Source organism: Lissotriton helveticus, chromosome 4_1, assembly GCF_964261635.1.
Source record: "Lissotriton helveticus chromosome 4_1, aLisHel1.1, whole genome shotgun sequence".
Taxonomy (NCBI): domain Eukaryota; kingdom Metazoa; phylum Chordata; class Amphibia; order Caudata; family Salamandridae; genus Lissotriton; species Lissotriton helveticus.
Genome location: NC_136063.1, coordinates 1,321,965,729 through 1,321,993,293, shown reverse-complemented (window position 1 = coordinate 1,321,993,293; position 27,565 = coordinate 1,321,965,729). Strand labels below are relative to the sequence as shown.

The 27,565-nt window shown below is 40.6% G+C and overlaps 1 protein-coding gene across 2 annotated transcripts in view; it reads right to left on the bottom strand.

Moving 5' to 3' along the window:
• The window catches only part of CARMIL1 (capping protein regulator and myosin 1 linker 1), a 1,033,060-nt gene that overhangs the window by 691,723 nt on the left and 313,772 nt on the right, over window positions 1–27,565 (bottom strand). For both annotated transcript variants that reach the window (XM_078687906.1, XM_078687907.1), the window contains exon 4: window positions 14,736–14,795. In XM_078687906.1, coding sequence (XP_078544032.1) covers window positions 14,736–14,795 — 60 coding nt within the window. The remainder of the gene's footprint in view (window positions 1–14,735; window positions 14,796–27,565) is intronic.

Here is a 27,565-nt window from a genome sequence, read left to right as displayed (position 1 = left end):
TCAGCACACCATTGAGTCCTGTTCCAGTATTAAACCCTTCAGGAATAATGCGATTGAAATTTTGTGGTTCCTGAGGAGAAAGTAAATACAATATTGGTAATATGGGAAGATGATCCCCACCAAAAAATCCCTATTGCATTGGAATTTGAGAATGGTAGTGCATGGCGGGACCTGGCAAGAGAATGTGATAGCCTTACTGAAATTTGAAAACTGGTGCCACAACAAGTACGTGAGAATGGGGGCTGAGAGGGCCATATACAAAGCTTAAGGATGCCCAATTATGTTTTTTTTTAATATTGAGTCCCTCGGGACAACCTTTTTCATTTAATTACCTTGTTGTAAGTGGGGAAAACATTGTATACCTTAAAAACTGTAAAGGTATGCAATCAATTCTAACAGGGAAAGGCATCCTGTATTAATAAAGAATTATGCTTTTTGTCTTTCCGCAGATGAATGTACTACGACTATGTTATTTACATTATGTGTATTAAAATGATAATGAAAGAAATGTAAAAAAAATCTGAGCTTAGCTCCTTTAGGAATGAAAACCAGAAAATCACAGAAGCCAGATTTATTGAGTGTACCCCCCAGTTTTTAGTTAAATCTTTTAGTGGTAACGTCCTCAATCTTAACATCAAAATCCAAAGCCTAACCTTATGGTTCAATAAAATTCTCAGATATTTTGGAGTCATTTTATATTCTACTCTGGCTAAAAATAGCTTGTAAGGAGATAACCGTTGACAATGAAACATATCCATTTCAAAGATCAATCTCTGGGTAGATTTTTTTCAAGAATGCTGGAAACCAGGAATGCATGAGTTTAGTAGAACATTGGAAATGTTCCTGAGCAGTTAAGTTTTCTTTAAAGATATTATTTCCGGAGTCAGCCTTAAAAGTTTTATGACGTAAAAGTGCTCTCAATGAGCCTTCAAGGGCATGTAATCTTTCAAGCACAGCCTTTTCCGTTTTTTTCTATAAGATAGAAATATCACACTTCCAAATATGTGCAAATGTAATAAATTGGAGTCTGATTAACTTATTTAACTTACTAGAGAGGGGTTTCACTGAAAAGCCTTTCTTCTTAGGGGGGGCTATTTTTGATGAGGGGAGGCTTCCTCTGCAGGGTACTAAATACTGAAATGAAAGTGCTTTCGAAACAGAACTTTATTAGTTCTTTTGTTGATTTGTTCAGACAACTGAAACTCAACCATTCCAACAGGCTGTGTTCAATATTCGATGGTACCTAAAAGATGCAAATGCAACATATCTCCTCTCTTTAGTAACAAATATCAAACAGGGCTATGTATAAAATGTAAATATGAAAACCACCTTGAATATGGAATAACATCTTGAAATACAATTATGACATATAACTATGTACACATATAAATATGAAATAACATTTGAAGTGGCCAATTGCGTGGGCTTTAATGTCTACCCACCACTTCAGCATCATAGCACTTCGTTAATTTCCTGGCATTCCACACATTACCACCTTCCAACTCCACAGTATTACCCCACACTCTGAACACTCTGCATGGGGAAGACCACACTGATTCTCCCTTCCTACCCAAACTTCCTTTTCTTTACCGGACCCAATTGCCCGTCTTAAAAGATGCATTTTTGAAATTTGTAAATCTTCCATGCCGCAGCTGATATCCTTGTCGGCACTTTTTAACCCTCTCCTTCACCTTGTCCTTTGTAACCTCGGCATCATAGGCCACCTCTTTACCTTTGCACATCCAGCCTGAATATACCAGAAAGTGTGGATTTCTACCTTTTATCCAACAACAGTTAATCTATAGTTCCACAACATTTTCTGCACCTCTTTCTTCCAGTCTAAATTACTACACACAGCCAATTGCATGCATTCCACCAAAACACGATTAAACCTCTCAATCAAACCATTCTCCCTAGGATGATATAGAGCTGTGCGATGATGCGCAACTCCATTAACCTTCAAAAATTCAATCATCTGACTAGACACAAACTGGGGACTATTATCAGTAACTATCTCCTTCGGCCATCGTTCGCGCATAAACACTTCAGTTAAAAACTCCACCACAGCATCGGTGTTCACGCAACTAACGAACTAGACCTCAGGCCACTTAGAAAAAGAATCCATTAACACCAAAGCATACTTACCTACACATCCTTTCGTAACAATTGGCCTACAAATATCCATTCAAGCTTCTTCCATGGTCCATCGGGAATCTTCACGGGGGTAATCGCTGTCTCTTGAGATTTATGGGTTTTATCACTCCTAACACATGGCAAACTTCTCACTCTCCTCTCAATCATATGATCCATTTTTGGCCACCAGAAATGCGTTCTCGCCTTCCTTTTCATCCCAGACATGCCACCATGACCATCGTGTATCAAATTCACCACGCGACCCCTTAGCTTTTCAAGGGCTACCAATCTCTTACCCCTATACAATTTACCATTCAACCAAATCAATTCATCCCAAATTCATTTGTACTCATTCAAAAAAAACATCTTCTGCTTGTCCCTAGGCCAACCCACATCCAAAAACTCCTTAATGGTCTACATAGCACTATCGGAGGAAATCTTGGCTAAACACTCATCTTCCAGAATGGCACCTTTAACCATACTGAGACAAAGTGGCAAACACAATATCCTCATCCTCTTTATAACCTTCTTGTATTTCTTCACCATCACAACACAATGGTAAACGTGATAAACAATCGGCATTGACATTGGTATGGCCAGGAACATATTTTATATGAAATGAAAATTATTGTAGATAATACAACCACTTCGCTAATCTAGGTGTAGCTTTACCTGCACCCTTGGTAGAAAACAAATCAATAAAAAGGCTTATGATCAGTCCTTAATTCAAATGAACGACCCCAAATGTAATTTTTGAAATGCTTGTTCGCCCACCAACATGCTAGGGCTTCTTTTTCAATGACACTGTAGGTTGCATCTGCCCCCTTCAGCGTGCGAGAAGCAAAAGCCACAACTCGTTCTTTACCATCCTTCCTCTGCATAAGAACTGCACCTAGCCCATACAAACTGGCATCAGTCACCAAAATGGAGTGACCATTCACATCAAATGGTTTCAAATTGACAGCATTAACAATACAGTCCTTCATTTTCTTAACGGCATGTTCACAAGATGGTGTCCAATTAAATTTAGCATTCTTTTTCAACAAATCTCTCAGATCTTTAGCAATGTCAGAGAAATGATCAATGAATTTAGCGTAATATTCTGATATTCCCAAGAACGATCTGTGTTGGTCTTTATTGACCGGGCCTGGGACATTCTTTATTGCATCTACTAACTTCATTTTCGGGCTAACACCATTTTCTGAAATAGAATGACCCAAATATTCCACCCGTATTACTGCAAATTTACATTTGTTTAAACCTACAGTCAAACTGACGGCGCTTAGTTTTGTCAACACTTTTCGTAAAATAACATGTTCTTGTTCATCCTTGCCCCATACCAAGATATTGTCTTGAAAATGTTTTACATTGCTTTCATCAACAAATAATTTTTGCATAATTCTTTGGAAAACTGCAGAAGCAGAAGCCAAACCAAATAGCATACATACAAATCTATATAAACATTCTGGGGTAATGAATGCAGTTAAGTGCTTAGAGGTTTGATGCAATTTAATTTGATAGTACGCTTGTGATGAATCCAAAGTCGAAATTTCTTTGGTATGGCCTACGGTTGCTAATAATTCATCAATATTAGGAAGGGGGTACTGACCCACTCAAATGGACTTGTTTAGGTTGCGAAGATCCACATACATAAGGACCCTCCCATTCGATTTCCTAACTAAAACAATCGGACTTACCCAATCAGCAGATTCTATTTGCTCTATAATACCTTCCATTTGCAGCCATTTCAATTCATTCTTCAAAGCAGACCTCATAGTAATAGGTACACTTCTTACCTTGTGGATAACTGATTTGGCCTCTCCCATTAAGACTATCTTATGACAGAATCCCTTTAAACAGCCGAGCTTTGTTGCAAAAACATTTGGAAAATCATCTTTCCACTTACAGTCCCTCTTATGTTCAAGTGTTAGTGAACAAAACTTGTTCTAGGTGGTTTGGTTCTAGAATAACACCAGGCAACGGTTTGTCAGACCAACCCAAAAGATTCTTCCCTTCAGTGACAACATACACAGTGGATTGTACACTTCTCTCTTTAAAACAAGTATCTGTGGAAAAAAATCCCAACATAGGTACTTTCTTTCCACAATAACGCACCGGGTTAACTTCAGTAGCCGCTAAACAAGAATGCCCTAAGCTTTTGTACGTTGCAAGGTCAATGGTCATTTACGGGCAGCATGAACCTGTCCACACACCTACAACTCTCCCACACATCAGCACATTACATTTAGGCGGATGATAAAAATCACCCAAAGCATTCACAGATGCTTCCTCAATGACTAACACCTCATCATCCTCAGATTCTGCTTCTTCAGCTTTGTGAACAACACTTACGCTTTGTCTACCCTTCCACTCTTGATCCTTACATGCACAAGCGAAATGACCAAAGCGTCTACATTTATAACATCTGATAGTAATCGCTGGACAGTTGGTAAAGGAAGCAACATGTTTTTCGCTACCACACCGATAACATTTAATAGCAGATTTATTGCTATTTTTAAAACCTTGTTTGTGTGACGACATCTCCTCGTCTTGTGAACTAGTGGGTTTTATGTTTAATTTGTGTAATTTTTGCACAATATTTATCATTTTCAACATATCTCCACATTTGGCAACATCTTGTTGTTTCAATTCTTTAACATATAGGGTGGTATTCTCTACTGTTTTTGCTGCCAAAATAGCTTTTTCCAATGAAGGTTCCTTCATGTTAAGTAGCGTTTCTTGAATTTTCATATTATACGTTTTATTTACCAAGTGATCCCTTATAATCTCATCGCGTAAGTCACGAAATTTACATGTAGAAGCAAAAGTTCTCAATACAGTAATGTATTGATCCACACACTCCCCTTTCATCTGCTCTCTAGTAAAGAATTTATGGCGCTCCTCAAAGATATTTATCTTAGATTAATAATTCTTTCCAAAGTTCTCAGGGCTTGTGAAAATTCATCATCCTCTTCCTCATCTGATCATTGTCTTGCTGATGGGTCGGAATCAGGAATAATTTTAGAACCTTTCTTCCTTCTGCCCCCAAATTATGTTTAAGAATAGCCAATTTGCATTTGGTACAAACACATCACCACCGATGGCATCTAAATAAGTTAAAAGGGCTTCTTACCAATCTTTCCACAGCATTACTGGATCGCCAGCAGATGGTAAAAATGCAGGAGGGGCACTATGGAATCTAGAGTGGCCATGCTTTGTGGGTTCTGTTGTTGCAGCTTGCTGCAATAGTTTTTTAAAAAACGACATGGTGAATAAATAACTAAGTACCTTATTTCAAATGATCTCAATAAGTAGTAGTAGAGACGGACCAACGTCCCACGTCTCTAAGCAATTAGGCACCAGAGCTGGCAACAGGTATCTGATGTGTGTACCGTATTGCGTTCGTTGTCAGCGTTATTAAACCGCCATCTTGAAGTCAGGCAATGTCGTAATAACGTAATCACACCCCAACGGTTCCCTTCAAGTCGATGCCGATGCTCGCACTGTGCTCACGCTGTGTTTGCGCCATCTTCTACAATCAATAAAAATTAATTACTGCCAAAAGGAACCTCACAATGATGGGCAGCAGGGACAGCACAGCCACGTCAGTTGAAGAAATCCAGCGCCGGGGGCCAGCAAACACAGAGTATGTTGAGAAGTCTGCTTATTGTTCCACGACACCCTCAGGGATCACTGGAGTGTTGGAGGACCAGCAACTCATCGCCAGTATTAAATCCACAACACAGGAAGGTAAATGGAAGCTTCTTTATTCATGTGTCTATAAGTGCGTCCTCCAGCCTCCACGACCAGCAGCAACTGCCGCTCTCAGAATACCTAACATTACTAACCATTCCAACATGCTGTGTTCCATATTCTATGCTAACTAAAATATGCAAATGCAACACAGAGACCATGTTGATACTGGCTGCAAACAAAGGCCTGTTCAATGACAAGTATTGCTTGATCACTGCTTTGGACAAATTGTGTGGAGAAACAGCTAAACTTGTTGTAAAAGTCATAGCTGCTAATGACATAGACCTTTTCGTGTATAAGATTCAGGCACATCTCCTTCCATTATGCCATTCAAGATGATTCCATTGACTAGTTCCAATAAAATGTCCCACTCTTGTCAGCCCTAATAGACACTGGGAGAACAGAAGCAGAAATATAGCAAGATTCCACGAGCTCAGAATTACGAAGTACATTCAAAAGGGCATTGGAGATTTTTGCATTAAAATCACCCATTAAAAGTACTTGCAAGTTGTTGCTAAAACCTAATGTGGTTTCTATTTGTTCAAATATATTAGTAAGCCCTATATCGTGTTCAGGCCGGGATGGACATAAATGTTAAACTGAAATAATGGTTGAACACATGCATTTTTGTCTAAGTACATTGGGGCCAGTAAGGTGGATTATTTCGAAATCCCACTGTAGCTCTTCTGATAACAAGATAGCCAGGCATCCCATTGCATGCTCTCATCCTGACCTTATAGCAGGAATATCAAAATCAATATAGTTTTTCTGATCAAAAGTTTCCACAGTCCATCATTCCTGGAGGCATAGTATTGAGCAGTGGCGGCTCGCCGAGGGTGTGCTGTCGGGTGGTAGGGCGGGGCGGGGCAGGGGAGGGGCTGGGCGGGGGGGGTAGTGGAGTCCAACATACGAAGGACACAAGTAAGGTAAGTAATTAAATAAATAAAATAATTTACCTTGCGCACCCCTGCATCACCAACAAGGTAAATTGTTTTATTTATTCATATATTTAATTACTTACCTTACTCCTGTCCATCGTATGTCGGACTCCACTACCCCCCACCTTGCCCCTCCCCCACCCCACTGTCCCTCGGCGAGCCGCTACTGCTATTGAGGGATGATTACTTAAAAGACAGGATAGTTTTTTGGGGTCTAGACCCGCTATATTCTACAAGATTATAAATGAACTATTGCTAAAAAAAAGAAGCTTGGCGATCTTATCATTTTTAGTTCCGTTCAGGTTGCCTTGTAGCCACAACCAAAAACTTTCATTTTGGCTGTTAATTATATTATTTTTATCATGGTTCCATATCAGTCTGTTTCCATCCTCAAGGGTTATTGTTAATTTGTCCGGAAGTCCTGAATTACGCTCTCTTATAGAAGCTGTTGTCTTAGTAGCTTGATGATTAACCTTGAGCTTTTCCATGTATGGTCCAAATAATGCTGTAGAGGGTTTATTTCTTGTGCCTATTCAGGGCTAGACAAATCCACTCGCCCGCTCACATTTGCGAAGTAGAATTAATGAGGACGAGCTATTTATTAGGTCAACTCGCCCTTTCTAGTGAGTAGGAAGACAAACTAACTTTTGTCCTGTCTTTGAAAATGGAGCAAATGTGACAAGATAACAATATTTAAAGACATTTTTATTGCTCACAAAGGGAATGAGCAATAAAGATACCTTTAAATCTTGTTATCTTGTCACTTTTGCTAAGTTTTCAGAGAAGGAGGTCAAGTAGGTTGTAGTTAGGTCAAGGAGATTTTCCAAGGTACTAGACCTGCAGGACTAGTACCATTTTTCGGATTTTTTGAGCCCTGCTATTACATCAAACCCATTTTTGTGCAACCTTTCTCTTTCCATAAGGATTATAGCTGGGATCACATTAGAGCAAAATTCCACTCGCTTAGAGGATGTATCGAGGTGGTCAGGAAACTATACCAACTTTATCTCTGAAGATGTAAGTGTCTGTAAAGAAGATAAACTATGTAATAACTTTAAAATATTCTGGCGGCTCAAAGGATCTTGAGCGGTGGCAAAGAGGTATGTTATCTTGAGTGTGATAAAAGAGTTTGGAGGCCCGCTTTGAGACCTCTGTGCTTTTGTCTTCTTCTCATATGGGCTGCAGTGAATGATGCTGACTCTTAACTGAATTAGTACTTTTAAACTCTAATTCCAGAGGATTTCATTCCGGCTGAGGATCTTGGCTGGACAATAGAAATCTTAGGACTCGATCTTGAGTGTTCACAGAGATAGATGGTTCTTCAGCCCCTTTGATATTTTCATCTTTTAGTTCAATTTTAGCAGAGCAGTCAAGTTCTGAAAATCTTAATTTATGAGATTTTGTCTTTGCAATTCTTCAATTACCTCTGCTCTTTCTCTTAGAGATCATTGGTTTTACACTAGTGGAGGAGTTATTTAGTAGATTTATCTTTTGTTGTGGCTCCTCATTTGGCCCCTTCACTGTTATGGATTCACTGTTAAGTATCCATTAAAGTTTGGTCTAGCTGCGGTGACTTCTTTTTAGAACTAAAGATTGGATATCTAGGAAAGATTTTTTCAACTGATTTTTTAATTGTTCTTGTTGGTTGCTGATCTATTTCTATTGTTTTCTTAAATAGTTTCCGCAGGGAGTACACTATCTCTGCCTTTCCCTTTTTCGGTGCATGTCCCGCCTTTGCTACACCCACAGCATATTGCTTGCAGTTACCCGCACAGGCACCATCTGTGTGCTTGTTTTTGTTTCAACTGTTTTCTATTGTTTTGCCATTATTTCCTACGAGCAATGTCTTCCCCTCGTGGCTCTGACGTGAGCGTGCCGGGATCCCCTGTTCCCAGGGTGGGGGCGGGGGGAGGGGTGCATACCAGCGAGCGATTTCGGCGACTGTTCTGTCACTACTCTGGGTCCCTGATTTATTGAGGCGGGTGTCTGTTGAGTTTTGGGCGTTTATGCTTCTCTCGTTACTTTGCCGTGAGTTGGCAGGTATTTGCAGGGGTGGGGGAGGATATGGTATATAGGGTCTGGAACTCTAATTCTGGTGACACAGTGAACTTTTCATTAGGTCCTGTGGTGATACTAAAGCTAAGGGGCACCTCTGGGGATGATGTAGGTGCAGGGTTTAGGGTGGAGCTGTCCTCCCCTCGAGCACTCGCTTTCATGTATGACCACCCTACACAACAGCTGGGCAGTGTGCGTGTGCAAATGTCGGAAAACTATATCAGCCCTCATGAAACACGCTGGACAGAGTACATGTGTGTGCACCCATGTCCGTGGCGGGGCAGGGCACTGTTTGTGTGGGAGTGCAGGTGGGGCATCTGTGGGGCTCTGGACAGTCACATGTGTGACTGAGCAGGGCAAGGAGTGTGCAGGAGTCCAGGGACACAGTTTGTGCCACCATGGGCACTCATACACGGGCTGCCCTCACAGACAGCCTGTGCGGGGGAGCCCAACGGCTAACCTCACACACACGGGGACAAACATGTGTGCGTTCGGGACACACCTGGTTGCTCATAGACGCCGGAGTATGGGACTTCATAGACCCAGTTGATCCAGGGCAAACATACCGTGGCTTTGCAATGCGTGTGTGATTGTGCAGGACTGCATGCGTGTGCAGTGGAACAACAGAGCTTCCCTCATACACAGGGATGGACTTTGTATACCTGTGTATCTGGGCGCACCTGTCCTGCTCAAGGAACGTAGAGTAGTGCAACGTGTCGGTGCTTAGTGCTGGGGACTGCAACAGGATACATGGCTTTGGTGTGGTTTTGCTGTCACTAAAGCGGCCATGAGCAGCCAGAACTGGCCGGGACTCCACTGAGCAGTCATGATGTGTCAGGATAGACAAAACAACCAATAGAACAGGCAGAAAATAGTTGCCAACATTCCCCCCCAAAAAAGAAAAAAATAAACATTTTTATATTTTTTTTAAAAGGTTGTTCAGTTTTACATATCATCTTAATTATAAAAAAGGTAACAAAATGCTTACAACACATTTTACTATAACTTTGCTATACACAAGCCACACTTATCTATAACATAGCTTAAACATATTAGCAAAGCCAATAGGTCTAGCTAAAAACTTACAAGATAAGAAAGGCGAGATACATTGGCTATGCCAATGCTTGTTATCCCCCTACAGTCGGATAAAGGTCGAGTCCATAATCAGGGTCTCTCCAACAACTTCAAATATATAGGCCACAAGCAGAACTTAATTTGTAAAAATAAAAGTGACAGGGCCCCTGTCAGAAGGCCACTGTAACTTGCACCACTCATTGCTCTCACTAGAGATGCCAATCACATTATCATTACAACTAACCATCACACTCATACAAGTGTAACAAATCAGACTTTAAATATACTTTATAAATTACACACATGCCGCCCAAGCTATTCTTATAGCTTTGGGTAGTAGGTATTCGTGATTTTAATGCACGTTTAATTATTAAACAACTGTTGTCTTGCTCCTCACAAAATCAGATAAACAACGCCACCATGTGGAAGGCTGTTATAAGAGCCGGTGTTGATAATAAAGTGACGGTGCCGAGCACCGGAAATCACCGGCTCAAATTAAACACTGGCCACAAGGCTCTTACCACATGAGCAAAGTAAAGTATAGGGCAAAGGGTTGCTTATGCGTCGAAAGTCTCTCTGATGTGCCTAATGAGGACATTGCACAAGTTACACTATATAAGGCATCTAAGGAAATGCGATGGAAGGTACCATGGGATGGAAAGTAAGTTGCCAGGGTTGCAAACATACCATAATACTCCCTCATCATCTTCGATCGTGTGTGTGGAAGCAAAAAAAAAAAAAAAGGTTGTGCACATTTGACAAAAATGCTCTCTTCGTCCCTTAAACAACAGCAAATGCTCTCAAGTGACATTAACTCCAAACCCGTTCTTTCCCGAATACTGAGGTCCTTCAGACCAGTCAGCAGTTCTGAGACTGTACTGAAAGAACCCCAGACGCATCCTGGAGCTGTGTTTGTTCACACCGTGGCACAATGCCAGACATATGGCGGGTTAATTCACAGCGTCTAGCACTTGGTAGTAATTATAAGGGCGGCTTCTGCTATGCGAACAGTATTAATGAACTCCAAGTACAGTTCACGAACCACCATGCCTTCTACAAATGAAACGAAAGTGCCAACATCTGCAGCACACACTTGCTGGAAAGAGCAGAGCATGGCAGACGAAAGATATGTATTGTGCTCTTTGAAGAGCAGGCCAGCAGGCTATGTCTACATTGGGAGATGCAAATATTGTGCACAAACAGCAGACGCAATGCACATGGCACAGACAGTGAACTGCAAATTTGTCTAAGGGGTAAAGGCATTATGCTTTCTAAAAATGCTATCATATTTAGCAGAAAACAAACAAAACTGAACTATGAGTTTATTTGAAAAAGCCTTATGTGGTGACAAAATTCGCAAAATGAGATTTGAAGGACCCTTTTCAAATAAATTACCGCACAGAATGTCAAGGTAACTTGCTCAGACTCTCTTGTTAAACATACATATTTACTTGTTAAAACTAAAATAATTACATTAATGTCCTGAGAATCAGATTGATATGATGTTACCAGGCACAATATGATTGTTTCTCATATACTGATTACAGGGCCCACGCGGATACAACCTAGGTGAGGCTGTACTTTCAAAATAATGTAAAAGTTGCCCATCCTGACATTGTCCGCGTCTCCACCACAGAATTGGCAATATAGGGCTTACAGGGTGGTTTGACACAAGTTTTCCTTGGGGGCATAGAAAGTCCACTAGATACCATAGATTTTTCTTTGGAGGGGGAGCTTCCCCTTTGTTAAAGGGCCAGTGCTCCAAGCGCAGAGAAATATAATCTTTTGGCTCTTATAGGGTCCACATTATGAGATTTGCACCCAATCTGGCCCACCAGGGGAGCGGGGCAGAAAGTACACTAGACACCAATGTTTTTTTAGGTGCAGAAATAAAAGGGTGGGGTGGCCCACCCAGACATCAGCTGTGCCCCCCATTCCAGAGCAGACCATACAGTCTTTCTTTACTCCTGGGAGCAGATTGGGGTGTTTACGATTTTAGGCATATGTTGGTATATGGGACAGAAAAGTGGGAGTAAATCTCGATTTCCTTTCACTTCCCATGCTGAATGGATTCACTATTCAAATGTGCTGTCAGCAGCAACCAAGGAATCCTACATAACCCAGACATTTCTAAAAACTAGACACCCACAGAAGTCCAAGGTGGAGTGAATTACGAGGATGCTGCTATGTTCTGCTACTCAGAAGACCCTGAAAATCTCTAACTTTCGCAAAAATCATGCATTTACCTCATATTTCTATGAGGTTAAGTCACAGAATCTGTGGGTATCAACACAAATCCTACCTCTGAGTATTCTCATACTTAGCCCAATAAAAACAGTACCCCACTAGTTTGGCTGGGACTTGTGAAATTAACGGCCCCAAAATTAAAATCGGAGACATCAAGTATTCTTGAACAAAATTTAACAACGTTAGCGATGTGTATATCTGCAGTATTTGGGTTCAGGATTGACCGCCACTCAGAGAAGCCTGCCATACCCAATCAATAAGGAGAAGCTTCAGTATTGAGGGACAGTGAGCAAGTGTTAATTGGAAAAATAAACCAATAAACCAACCTCGATTGAAAGACTCGTTCATTTAAAACAAAATATTGATGGACGATCCAGAGAACACACCTCTCTGATGTGGCCCATCACAATAACATGTGCAAAGGTTTGCATTCAATAACAGAATCAATATCATTAATTATCTATTATGTACCATCCCAGGTGAAACCAGGAAACATCTGCGTTTCTATAATTAAGTATGGAAGTGGGAAAAATATGTGAGAGCAAAGTTGAAAGCTAAGGGAGGAGGCATCCAGCGTGAAAGTTTGAAGACACCCAGTGTGAAAGTTTGAAGACACCTTGGTTTGTCGTACACGTTTGGTGTGGCACAACATATCAATACCCTGTAAACAGATCACTGAGAGAACCTTACAAGTATGTAATACAAAATATACATGTTACTATCTACTACAAGTACTGCTGAGTGTTTATATATAGGATAATGAGTGTGGGGCATTTTGAAGGATCCTGTGTTTAATAGCCCCAGATATTGCCTACATCAGAACACTCTACATCCAAATAATGATTATGGCTGGAATCCAGGAATGTGAACGTCCCCTGCTAACAGGGCATTATAAGCATTATAGGAAATTACATCAAATATGTCATCAGGCTCTGTTTCATATTAGGCACCGACACCCGAGAGTTACTAGGGCACTTTACAGAGAAACCAAAACAAAAAGATCATAATCATACAAATTTAGATTCAGTAAATGCAATATTGTGTGGGTCAAATAAGCAATCATGTAGAGATGTGGTGCAGAAGGGCACATGGGAGTAGAAAGTAACTGTACCAGCACTATACTTCCATAATTCCCACAAAATTATCTAATCAGGGCTTTCGTATGCATAACTCAACTCAACTGTTGCATTAACACAAAATCTTTCATGCCTCTTACCTCAATCTACGGAGTGCAAGATCAACTCACCCTCTCAGAATACCTCAATTTAAAAAGAGCAAAATCAGCTCACCATCCAGAATGCCTCAATCTACGGAGTGCAAGATCAGCTAACCAATTCCGAATACCTCAATCTATAGAGCGCAAGATCAGCTCACCCACTCTGCATAATGAACATGAGCCTTTTGATGCCTTTGAAAGAAGGTTCGACCATATTGCATATTGAAATAATACAGTATGAGTTGTATCACCTTACCACACAACGTCTATTTTATTGCCTATGCAATATGTAACGTGATCTGACGTGACAATGAGTTGGAACGCATTATAAAACAATAAAAATACATTAAGTAAAGAATCTTGAAGGGGTGCATATGACTGCAGATGTTTATCAATGATTAGGTCAACAGTACTTTCTTTATTATGTCTAGGATGAGTGAATTGTTGATGTAGACTGTGCAGATGCATCAGTTTGTCCAATTGGAGGTATATCATGCTATTGAAGTTCCCCTCAATCAATTTTCATATCCTCAGCCCCACTTTGTTTAAACAAAATATTTCGTTTAGAGCACAGAAATCCATCAAATGTTCCACTTAGCTTTTAATGAGTTTAGGAGATTCACAATTTCTATACATGTAAGTGGTTCTAGGTGGCAAGAGGTGCACTGTAAGTCGAGAGACTAAATTTGTAGCACAGTCCGATGGGAATAGATTTGCAATTAAAATAACCCTTCTGAATAAGAGCAATACTGTCCCCAAGGTGTAATAGTCTACCTGCTGTACTCATGGATTAAACTTGAAGGATCATCAGTAATGGATGTTCAATGACCATTAAGCCTTTAATCAGTGATCCAAAAGAAATCAAGATGATTTTCAAGCACATGATAAGCAATATGTGTGTGATGAGTGTTAGCTGATGTCCCGTTTATTGACAAAGTATTTTTAAAGAGTTTCTCACAACTGTAAATTTCTTGGTTGGCCTTACTGTCAAGTTGAAAGTGAAGGCCGTCATTTTTAATGCATGGACTAAGCTAGGTAAGGTAAAAGTATTTTTAGCTAAAGCTATTTATCTCTGTTTTTCCATTATTTTAATTGTTGCTCGACATTAATTTAATTTCCTTCGCATGTCCAAAACTTGCATTTCAGATCCCTGTTTAGATATAGTGATTTTGTGAGTGCTCAAGTATACCACTGGTAATTCGTAAGTAAATCATTTTCCAGATCCCTTGCTGATAATCATCAATATTTAGGGCCAAGTTGCACACCACTGATTTCAAGTACATAATGAAAGCATATGAATTTTCAGAACGGATACTCACTTGGCCAGGTTTACTGGAAATGACTCCTTGTATTTCCAAATAGCTGAAGGTCATCTCGAGCTGTAAAAAAGAAAAGACAAACTCTGAATGAAAAACAGCAAAGTAAAATAAATGTTGCAATAAATACTTTCCATTCCCTTTGACAAATAGAAGCATTCCGTTCACCTCAACATTGAGGTTTCAGACACATACTATTGAGAACTTGAGCACACAGTAACACTCCCTTTAGGTCACATTGAAAAGAAGAGGTGGAATGAAAAGCAGATCAAATTAGACCTAGGTATGAGAGGAATATCAAAAAGAGACAATAGAATGAGCTGGATTAATGAGGAAGTAGGGATTTAACATTGCTGCTCATTATAGTGACAGTCTGAATTACAAAGTTCTAGAATTGAGCATGGTATATTTTAGGGTTTGATTCACAGCGTGCTAGAATTTAATATCATGAATATTTAAGGTGGGACTCACAGTCCAAGGATTGAATATTGTGTAAACATTCTCCAGTACCATTATTCATATTATTCGTATATTAGGAGCAGACTGCGCATAAAGCTTTAACTGTTGTAGATTTCCTAGACAACAATCACGCAAGCGATGATGGGGAAAAGCTTGCATATAGTTTAACCACTTTCACTTTCTCAGGGTAGCATTCCAACCCATCATTTTTCACCCACTGTGCCACTCTAGACAAAGGCCTACTATATGGAAATCGGTACTGATCCTGCTCCTCACGGTAACAGTCCATCCCAATCCTGCCTGGTAAGTCACCTTCCAGAAGAGAACAAAAGCAACACATGACGGTTTTGGACTTGGCAGGCCAGATAGATTGGATCCTATGGCACAGCGAGCAAGGGACCCAAGTCTGGGCATACCTTCGGCCACTTATGGCGGCACATCAATGAAATAAAAGATGATTGGAAGAATATTTGAAAATAGTCTACATACCCACGTGGACGTTTGTGAAAGTTCTCCCAGTTTGGATGCCCTTTTACTCAGAAAAAACTGAAAACCTGCTCCTAACCCAGAATTTGCAAATGTGGCAATTACACTATACTGATAAAGTTCCAAATATGTATACGTTCTGAATGTAAATTTCCATCCAGCATGTGGAATTTAGTTTAACAAGTGCAGTTTTGTTCAATTGAGGTGTGCAAAAAAGTATTTCTAAAAGTCATATTTTGAAACGACTGCAGAAAGTGCAAGACCGCAAGTTTAGTAAACGGAGATAATAATGTCCATATGAAGTTGAAAAGTGATGTATCTCAAAAACCTGCTGGCTATAGGAAAACAGATAAAGAAATTATTGAACTGGGTTGTTTCGGGTACTTACCGTTGAAATTTTGGAAAAGCAGCACAACAGGTCTATATTCAGATCAGAGCTAGCCAATATACTTTGTCAAAAACAAGCATGGACAAAGCCAATCGATTTGGCTTCTGTATATTATACTAAAAGAAGCAGAAAATGTGCATCTACCCTCAAACAGAGGACACCAACAGCACAGGTAGCTACTGTGTAAACGCTTCTAGCACAAGGAAAGCAGGAATAGCACAGGCCCATAGAATGCGCGGCTTACAAGGTTAATACTTCATTTTGCTAATGCTAAATATCCAGCCTTTAAACAACCTCAGTCATACTGTACTACAAAGGTTAAAAAAAAGGGGGAAAAACATGAAGGCTGGTGCAGGCTTCTCTGTATGAGAGGAATACATTGAGAGACTGTTAGAATAACATTTCAAATATATACACATGATGGATGTTTTCTTCACTGCATGGAAAGAATCTTTAGTGGGACCAACTAACCACTAGCACAGCAACAAAATGAATGAAAGAAAAAATAATGAAAGTTGGATGTCTGTATTATTTACCTTACATCAAAAGTAAATTATGGGAGCATTATAAAATGAACAACTGTAATCCTTATTTTCTAAAAGAGATTAATGTATTACAATGAGCCTTAGAAAGGTTATCCATTTAACTCTCCAAACTGAGTTGAGACTGGCTTTTCCCCTTCTCTTCTCCGTCGATTGACCCTCAAACACCTATTGTGATAATTGGAGAGAAGAGTGTGTTAGTTTATTGGGTCCAGGATTCTATATGATATGTAGAACCAGTTTCTGACATAGATTCTCTTTCAACAACATAACTAAGAGACTCAGGGGCTAATTACGATGTTGGTCGGAGTTGCCTCCGACTGATATAGAGAAATGGAAGATTATGTTCATCACTGTACCCCCTTGATAGGCACCTCAAGGTGCCGGGATCAACAAGAGGGTCCCCCAACCAGAGGGCACAAACAGAAGGGGGCCCTACTAGGGGCCCCCTACCTCGCTTTCCGACAGGCTTTCCATGTCCGAAAGCCCGCCATGGAAAGCCTGTCGGAAACCGTGCATCATAATCCAAACACCGTAAACCACCGTTCATATGGATTACAGGTTGGCTTCCGACTGGCCGACGGGCTCCTTGAATCCATCGGAAAACTGCCGAAATGACAGGTCGGTTTCAAAGCTAACTAGCTGTATTGTAATCAGCTGGTCAGAATGAAAACTTTCTGACCGAGATCGTCATCGGCCCCTTAAGCTGAATAAATCAGCATGTAATGGGTATAGGAGGGAAAACAGTACTAGATTTTCTCTTCAATATTCGATTGTACTTTAGCACGTTACCTCTTCAGTCAAATGTACCTGCTCATAACTGTGTGATATAGTAATTGTATTGTCATTGCATTTATATGATATGTGGTGGCAAATAACAGATCTAATCTTACAATTGCAGAAGGACCATCAAAAAAGCTCAAATTTGAAGGCAGTATTATAATTTATAAAGCAACAGCATTTTGGCCGACCTACAACAAATTCAGGCCTGCAGATGCACTCATAACACATTTTGCACAGTCTCAACACATTGCGAAAATCTGCAAAATAGTGAAATTGAGTTCTTTATAGATGATATTCTTATGAAGCTTTAGTTTAACAATGTTAAACACATTAAGTGTATTGCCATTTAATATCCCGTTAAGAGCTGAAGGTGACTGCCACATTGACAGTTAACTCCAATGCAAACTAACAACTCCTTTTTAGTCTTACAGTTAGAGACAGCAACGTAGCAATCCATCACAATTTAAATTATTTACTTAATTTAATTTTTGTGGAGGGAAGGGTGCAAGTGTGGCACAGTAAAGGGTCGAGAGAGCACGTGCAAAAATAAAGGAACTTGAACTGTGAAGCACCTGAATAATAGCATATCTTTTTTATCATTCTATAGGCTAGGAGACATTTTATAAACCAGGAAGAACGAAAGGCACAGACAGGTGGCAATCATGTTACCAATGGAAAAAATATGAAGGCGGACTTCTAGCCTTTGCCCCTGCTCAGCCAAATCCTATTCTGATAGATTGTAGAAGGGCATTCAATGATCATCTCCAAATGAGGTGGCCTGCAATGGTCATGGAGGGGACACCTTTCAGTAAAATCTGGCCCAAATATGCATAAGCACGGCACTCTGACTACCTCACTTAACAGTACCTTCAAATGTGAAACAGCCTTTACAATGCGGCCTTAAGCATACATGCTGTTTACCCACAAGATGAACACCGTAAACACACATATCAGTGGTTAAGGCAGTCGGCGTTCTACCTTGCCGAGCGGGTGGGCGGGGAGAGGAACCTGAAGGATCACTGCGGGAAGGACAGGGACGCAGCATGGTAAGTTGGGCTGGGGCTGGGTGGGTGTGGTGTTTGGTTTTAGGGCTGGGAGCTGGTTTTAGGGCTCAGGGCGGGAGTCGTTTTTAAGGCAGGGGGCTGAGTTTTAGAGCGAGGTGGGAGGGGCCGTTTTCAGGGCTGGTGACAGTTTTTAGGGCTCAGGGCAGGGGTGCTGGGGTCAGTGTAGTTTTTGTGGGCTAGGGAGCCGAATTTTAGGGCTCGGCTCAGGTAGGGGGTCAGGGTAGTTAATAGGGTTGGGACAGGTAGATTACAGAGCAGGAGGGAAGAATTTTAGGGCTCAGGACATGGGGGGGTTGGGTGGGAACTTTAGTACACATATTCCTTTACCTATCCCGCCTTTACATCAAAATTAATTATTTGTAAAGACATGTGTGGTAAAGACCTGGTCGTTGTAAAGACTGTGTGGTTAAGGCATGCATGGTTGTGTCATAAAACCCCTTCAAATATTTGTGAAGGAAATTGAGACAGACATAGCTCTCTTCTTCATCTCTCAAGGAGGAAACCATATAAAGTGGATGAATTAGATTTGCTTCCCTGGGGCTGGTCTAAAAATGTTCCTTGCAGTAGAAGGTTTTTAGGAGGGCCAAACCAAAACTTTCGTAAGAGTCATGTCTCCATACACAAAATTAATCTGCAAACCATGTTAAAAAGAATAAGTTGATAGATGCCTTATCTCCCAACCACCCACTCTCTCACAATCATATTTCAATAAATAATGGCTCTGGGGTATAAAGCATTTCTTACTGTGAAGCAAAATGTAAATCCTTCACAATCGAAGTAGCTGTGAATAAGTCAAGTAAAGGACAAGGCCACACAAGGAAGTTTAACATCCCTGTTGCCTTTGTGGGTGAATACGAAGCTAACAACAATAGTGCAGAGTGCTTAATATATCCTGTAATTGAGTTACAAGACACGGCTTCTGTGATGAACCAATACACACGTCTTTGGAACTTGCTTATAATTGTAATTATAGTACTGAACACTTCCCTGTTGTAACAATATCACTACAGGTTACTCCACAATTTAAGAGTCCACTTCTTAATATGGGATTCGGCTTCTTGTAATGGCAAGACTGCCCAAGCCATTTCTTCCATTTTTACCAGCAACTTCCTGTTTGGGGTCTTTATCTTTAATTTTAAAATGCCACGGTCTAATCATAAACAAGAGGAACGTATGTTAAAATGTCTCTTAATAGTACTGTGCGTTACATTTCTGTTTACCATGATCCATGTTGATAAAGGTTTGGGACGTTTAGTAGCCACAAAACTTGTATGTTTAAAAACCATGGTTCAGGTTGAGGCCCAGTGGCTGCCTTCCTTTTCCAAGAATAATCAAGCTGAGAGGGTAGGATAGACCATAATAGTCATATCGTGGTGGTGAATATAGAAATTAAATGTGAAAAGATCACGGAGTGAATGTACACTGTAGCAAAGAGTGTCTGCAAGATGACATGAGCGGGGTAATTATATGAAGGTCATCTGGGGGACATGACGAGGCACTTTCAGTAGGTCAAAGGACAACAGTATGGAGAACTAAGAGCACTTGTCGCTTCCTTTAGAGTCTTGACCATTTCCTGCATCTCTCCTATGACTTGGTTATGGGTTGTAACAACTGATGCAGTAACTATCACCTTCTCAGCCGCCCAAAGAGCTCAGTTTGTAACAATTTTAATTCCACCAATATTTAGTACATTTTGCTCTTCAATACAAAATTAGCATTTCAGAATGCAGGAAATCCAGTGGCAGGATTTGAGATTTTCATTCTCTTGGGTGATTATTGTTTCCCTGGTGTCACCATCACCCCTAGGACCAGCCATGTATTAGTCCTTGTTTTTGTTCTGTGTGTATTTGGTCACCTGGATCATTTAGTAGCTCATGATCCATGCATCATGCTGTAGCTTGCAGTGATCCCAGGTATAGCTTCAGAGTCCAATGTTCTGTTATTGGCTTTCCCATCCCTTCTGTCAGATGGCCAACAGCACTGCAGTTCCAGTTCTCAGATTGTAGCGGACACCACAGTGTTGTTTTTCGGCCACTTGGTACATACTTCGTAGTGAAGAAACATGTTGAGGTAACATCCAAAAAAGATGCATCATTAGCAAATCACGTTGTGGGGGTACAATCAGCTCAGTTACGAGTGTTTTAAGGGAAGCTTGTCAGATTTCCACATTTATCTGCATGGTAACCGCTAGACAAAGAGAATTATAGTGTTCTTCTCCGGTGTGGTTTCTACAGCAGGGACTAAACCCTGTCAGGAAGACTACAGCCCTCCTATCTATTCCTGCATGGGAGTCCATCTTCTGCATAACTAATGTTGTGGCTCACCCCCTACTTGTATCCAGAGTGTTCAGGGTATTAGTCTGCGAGCCAGAAGGAGCACAGGAGTCTTGGACCAATGGCTGCCATTACTGTCAGTTTCTGCCTGCTCCTTGATTCACCTTGGCCTCGTGTTCTCCATGAGGATGCCGCTTCAGTCCATCCGCTTCACGGTTCACAGCCTGTCACACCTAGGGTTTGTAGTGCAGCACACCGGATGTTTGCCTGTCTGTGCCAGTTTCCACTGTTCTCTGCATGATCTCATTGGGACAATCAATACGTTTCTCCTGGGTCACTTCTTTATCTCAATCAGGGCTACACCATGGCATTTCAACCAGGAGTAGAGTCACCACCCGGGTTTCCAGCACGGTTATGAAGGAGATCAGTCCCATTTGTGTTTTTTTGTAAAATTGATATTTCAGGACAAATGACTGCTGGGCATGAGCTCCAATGATACATGTTAAGTGAGCCACATTGCCAGACAACACCCTGCCAGGGACATTTCTGTTCATCAGACGTACCAATGAAGTGCAGAAGAGTGCTTTACCTCGTAGCAGGGGTGTGTGACACTTATGCTTGGTGCAGACTGCATGGAGCAATGTTTGCATAGTTTACATACCTCAGTGGAAGGTGGCATAAGAATGAACATTAGGAGCAGAAGGTTTTCAGAGACAGGGTAAGTATGATAGGAAGAGGCTATGGTTGTACGCTCTTTTCCCGAGCACAGTAAAGAGGAGGACAGGCTTAGGAGTAAGGGAAGGCCCTTCACAGAGTTGCAGATAGGCAGAGGAGAATGCTTCCATGTGTGTTCCACAAGCGTCACTTAGAGTTCAAGCCTTGCAAACGAACTACTGACAGCATGGCGTGTGGCTTCTGCTGGAAATGTGTAATCACTCCCAAGGTAATTTGGTTTGGTCAAATGGATGTCTTTGTAGAATGCATAACTACTTGAAGAGGACCAGACGCAGGAGTTGGGGCATGCAGAGCTCTGTTTTTTACACAGGAGTCATGTGATTCTCGGTCCTGTGGTTGGTGTTTGGGTTGGCCAGCTTTCACTTGTGCTTGGTCTGAGACATCGCATAACACTACATGCCCCTGTTTAGGTCTCACCTAGGAAGCACTTGCGCTGTCTCTTCGAGACATGCTGTATTCAGGTATGGACTTTAAGCTCCGCCCATTTTCCGCTTATCTTTTCAATTGACTCCTGTTACTGTCTTTTGTAAATGGTGGCTTTTGAATTTTAGATAGGCTTAGTAGTCCGTCCCTCCTTAGTACCTCCCTTTCTCCTGTAACCTCCCATGAGAGCTGCCCCTGTTATCCCAGGATTAGCAGTTTGTTCTGGTTTTAGAAGAACGCAAGACCATGGTTGCAGAGGTAGGCAAATCAGTATTATTAAAGAGAAATAACCTAAAACTTGCAATTGCCTCTTAAAACACTTCACTACTGTTTTGGGCTGTATATATATTTTTAATAGTTTATAATGCATTGGACTTTGTGTATTATTAGTGAGCCACCTTGATTTTACTGCTGATCAGCGTGGTTCCCCTGTGAAATGGATTAAAAAAAGGAACACTTTGGCTGCAAATGTAGTCTTTTTCTGAAAAGTTTCTATTCCAAATTGCAGTCTTGGAATGGAGAGGAACAAAAAAGGTTAAAAATACAAAAAGTGGCCTGATTAGTTTTCTTCCCAACAATACATTAGCACCTTTTTACAGAGTTTGCCAGTGAAACGCTACTTTAGTTTTGTCTTCTTTCTTTGAACAGCAGTGTTCACTTCTCCTGCTCTGCCGTTGACCCTACCCACTCTCTTTCTACTTCTTATTCCCTCTTTCTGTCTCTGTCACGCTCCTCCTCACTTGCTGAAAACCGTAACTTCAACAAATGGCTCGCCTGCTTACATTTCACATGCTTTACTTAATCTTTCAATCCCTAGGATTGTTTGCTATTTCCAGGATGTCGTTACTTTTTTTTTCAAGCCAGCATATTACTCTTGCCTCCCCTCCCTCATAAACTATCTCCAATTTTCTGGTTCTCCAACGCCGCAAGGTCATACCAATGCCAATAGCCCTATGCAAATATCATCACTCCACTGCATACAAAAAAAAAGTAAAAAACATTTTCATTTTCAACACCAAAAGCTCTAGCTTTCACAAATGCGAGACGTTGTATCTCATGTTGTAACCTCCAACAAGAACTGGCCCTCTTACAAGCGCTGTTACACACTATGTTTTATTTACAACCTGTGAGCACTATTTTCTGAAATTACTTTCTCCTACTTGCTGTTGCAGGCATGACAAGCTCTCCCGCACCTTAATCACTTTTTCTTTTTTTGCAGAGTTTAACAGTTGGAGTTTAACAATGGCAGCCGCTCTACTTTTCTTGTGATCTGTGTGGCTCGTCTAACTCAATTTTGGCAACATTGTATGTTTTTTTCCCCAACAAGGCACACCGCGCTTTAGTTTTGCTTTTTTTTTTGCAATGGCGGCAGCACATTTATTTTCATAATGTGAGGGTCGCCCCTCTTGCACCTTTGCAGAAACTTTTGATTTAAAAAACATGGGTTTTTTTCCCAGCGAGGCACGCTTTAACAATGGAGGCTGCATGCTCATTTGTTTTCATCGGAGTGAGGAGGCAATAGCGGCAGCATGTCTTTCCTTTTAAAATGTGCGCCTCACAAGACTTGCACCTCTGCTAAAACTCGATCATTAGTAAAAAAATGCTTTTTTCTTTCTTTCCATACAGCGCAGCACTCTTTATCAACAGCAACCGCGCTTTCATTTTCTTCGGAGTGAGCGGGGGGGTATGGATCGGTCCATCACCACAGCATGAGGAATCCTCACAACTCGCCTAAGGACCCTGCTACCTGTTCTGCTCCATGACAGATGAGACTGACGTCGAACACCACCACGCAGCTGCTCGGCATGCCATGACAATGCAGAAGACTGAACCCGCCGTCCGGTTCCGACATTCTTGGAGCCAAAAACTTCAAGTGTTCAAAGCCAATGCACTCCAAACCAAAACACAGGAAAAAAAATGTACAACACAAATCGATACCACTCTCGCAAATACTAGGCCTAATGTTTACAACTGTTGCTCAAGAAGAGAGAAACAAGATGGTTGGCGTCTTCTATTTCTGAAAAGACTCGTGGTCTCCATTGACATGCCTTGTTCTCTTCTCTCATACTATTGCACAGAGCCGCCATCTTGAGGGGGTCCGCTTTCTAGTTTCTCAGCCAATTGTCTCCTCACTCCGCTCTCTTCAATATAAGAGAACTTATGACGCACAGTGGATAGTAAGGGCTGCTGGCCGATTGATTTGTATATTTTTTTTAAAACTGTATTGTGTGATTTAAATTTTTTTTATTAATGCACGGTGTGAATCTGATGTTTTATCTTCAACTAATCTGTGGAGGAATCGCGTTTTCGTCGCACTGCGCTGCTCTGCACTCTGTGCTTCCTGCCTGACAGCGTTTTTTCCCTTCACTCACTAGCAGCACTTTTTAAACGTTAGGGGGCCTTTGCAGAAGGTGGGGAGGGATAGCACATCACGTGGTTCTATTTATTTTGGGTCGTCATCTCTTTTCCTGAGACCGAGAGAAAAAAAGCCATTTCTCACCCTTTCTCTAATTTTGCCTTTTCAATCTTCTATTCTGTTTCAGAAGCCGATATGAAAGCAAGCTAAAAATACCTTGCCTGCTTTCTGTTCCATCTCCAAACGGTCTCAAACTTGAATCCAGTTTTTTTTTTTTTTGCAATATTGCTCCTTTGTGGTTATGAATCACCTCTTTGAAATAGTATTCATTAACTTTTTTGTCTCCAGCATTTCTTTTGTCTTCATGCTTCCCAGCACAATTGCTTTGCTGTAAACCTTTTAATCATGTTCTTGTGTGACCACTGCCTCAACAGCAGTTTGGAGCCAGTACTATTTAACGGTTTTCTTCAGTGGCCCTGTGGAGTTGTAAAGGCACCTTTATTAGCCACATAAGGTACTGCAGCCCTAATGCAATCTTTCTCTTTATAATTGCATTAAGGGTGCACTACCTTAAAAGGCTAATAGAGGCGCCTTTAAAACTCCACATGGACACCTAGTAACAGCCTATAGAACTGCTCCTTTTCATTGTTTCATGCCTTTTCATTTATTACTTAAGCTACTGATAGTTTTTTATTTTTTGGTCTAAGAAATATTCTAACAAACATTAACATTTACAACACCAATAGCTAAAACATTCACTAATGCTAGACTTACTGCTTTGCAAACGCTTGTTTTTTAAGTGCTTGTACCAGACACTGGTCTGTAGTTTGGGCACAGCAGGTTGGGAGGGAGGCTTTGGTTCTGCACAGGAAGTGCATCTGGCACCAGGAAGCCTAAATCAATCAATCACCATGTAGAGCAAGAATGCAATCTTTGTGCTTTTCATGTATGTGATGCTATGAAATACTTTTTAAAGTACATCTGCCAATCCCACTGTCTTAATGTATAACACAATAAAATACAAACCAGTGGGCTCCTTGAATCCACGTCATGGGTGATATATGAGTGAGATTGTGCAGTGTTTTACCAGTGTCTCTGCTTACCAAATCCCCTCCTGGTCTCACGGTTCTGACACACACACCTAGTTGACACTATTTTTCCTGACGCACCTTGAGGTTACGTTCTGCCATGACTGCCTCAAGTCTCTTTTTACCAAGGGCCACCCGTAAACCTCTTCCTGCCAATGCTTTATTTTGCCCTCGTGCTGCCTCTCCAACCTTCGCTGATCAGCTGCAGCACAACGCAACTACTTGTCTATATGCTGTTAATGAAAATCTGTCCGGGCTGTAATGATGCTGTCACTTCAGAGGGCCGCGCAGTGTCATTCACTAGATTTACTTTGGTTCCTGAAAGTGGTTTTGGTCTGTTCTCTTTGTGTCACTTATGAGCTCAGTAACACTGCCTTCTCGAATACAGCCCAATTCACACCTTGTTTAAAATCCAGGCAAACCCCTAAACCAATGCTGCTGAATACAAACTACTTTCTCTGTCGTATCTCAAAAGCAGAGCTGCAGGATTCTGTGCACGCTTCAGCTGCGTGCTGACATCACACCAATCAAGCACGAGGGACAGGCATTGAGTATATAATGTATGATGAGGGCGCCATTTTATATACCGAGCTCTTTATATTCACTGTATAAAGATGTCAACTTGGGGGACCAGATTAACCTCCTAAACCAGACACGCTTCTGCCCTCCGGATTGCATTCAAAACCTGAACCAGTCTAATGAATGGAAAGGACTATACAGATGAAAGGGCAAACCGTTTTTGACGTGGCAAAGTAATTTCAACAAATTACTTTCTGTGTTGGTCGTTTTGGTACCTGGCTAAGCTGAAATAAAAGCCTGCTGATTATTTTTCACGAATATAATGTTGAAAGGTGAAGAGACAAAGAAAAGTCTGTAAATAAAAGGCACAGAAATGCTCCAAAACGAAGTATGTATAACTTTTGATAATGTTACGCCACTAAACTAGAAAATCACTAAATACGTACCAAAATGAATTAAACGTAAGCTATTTTCCCATTCGAATGACTGCACGGAAAATATACCTTCTAGTTAGCTTGATCTCAACGAGGAGGATTAAACAGGGTCAAGGAATGCTGTTGCTACTAAAATGTAATGAGGAAAGATTTGGGAGCAGGAGTATCTCATTTTACTCCCTACTTTTGAAAGATGGGAGTAAAAAAAAAATATTAAATAGGAGAAAAAAAATCTCAATCTTATGCACATTATTTGATACTGCTTATATTTATTTATTTTTATTAATCGGAATTACTTTTATGCAACTCGTGCTTTATTTCTCACTCAAAACTCACATAAATGAGGTAATCAGGTAAGCCAGCAAGAACATCATACCAGGTCCTTCTTATGCCTAACTGCCTTTGTGAAAAGGTAAGGAGGCCTTCAAGGGATATATTTCAGGAGAACAATCAGTTATTCAATGTCAATTGTGGAGAAATTAATTCACCAAATGTGTAAATCATATAATCAAAATATAAACACATTGAAACATATAAACATATAAACAACAAAACACAGAGGTGTATATAAAAAGAATTTTATCAAAAAGGTCATTAAATCAGCAATAAATCAAAAAAAGCAGGTGGGGAAATGCTGGTATAAATGACGTGATAGTACAATAATCAATACCACAGCAAAACTTAAAAAGAACATCTATCTCAAAAAACAAGGTGAATCAAACACTGTAGAGATAAGATGAAGGTCGACGTTTCGGTCTCTTTACAATAAATTTATCGAGACCATCCTCAGGACTGATGTCATTAAAACACTGCTGTAAGCTGTGCTGTAATCTGTAACATAAATGTTGGCAGTTACAAATCTAACATAATTAAAAAACCAAATTACTTCATACACCCATGTGACAAGACTAACTACAGAAAAACATGACTGATTAGAACTAGACATGACTTACTATGTCACCAAACTGACTATAACAAAACAGACCTAGTTAAAAAATAAGCAGACACTTAATACAAAATACAAGACAACAATCATCGTATAACTGCATTGTAATGTTACCTAGAAGGCAAGTGCATTCATCTAGGTTTGTGTCATCTGACAACAACTTGTTGTTTCAAAGCAATACAGTCGGTTGTGCAGGTATTATTAAAGCCCATCATACATTGAGACCACGAAATCATAGCAACAAAGATGCTAATGATGGAGTCAGCAAAGATAGTCAATTACTAAAGGGAAATTCTTTATATATATATAGTGGTACATGCATGAGTCAAACCTGAAT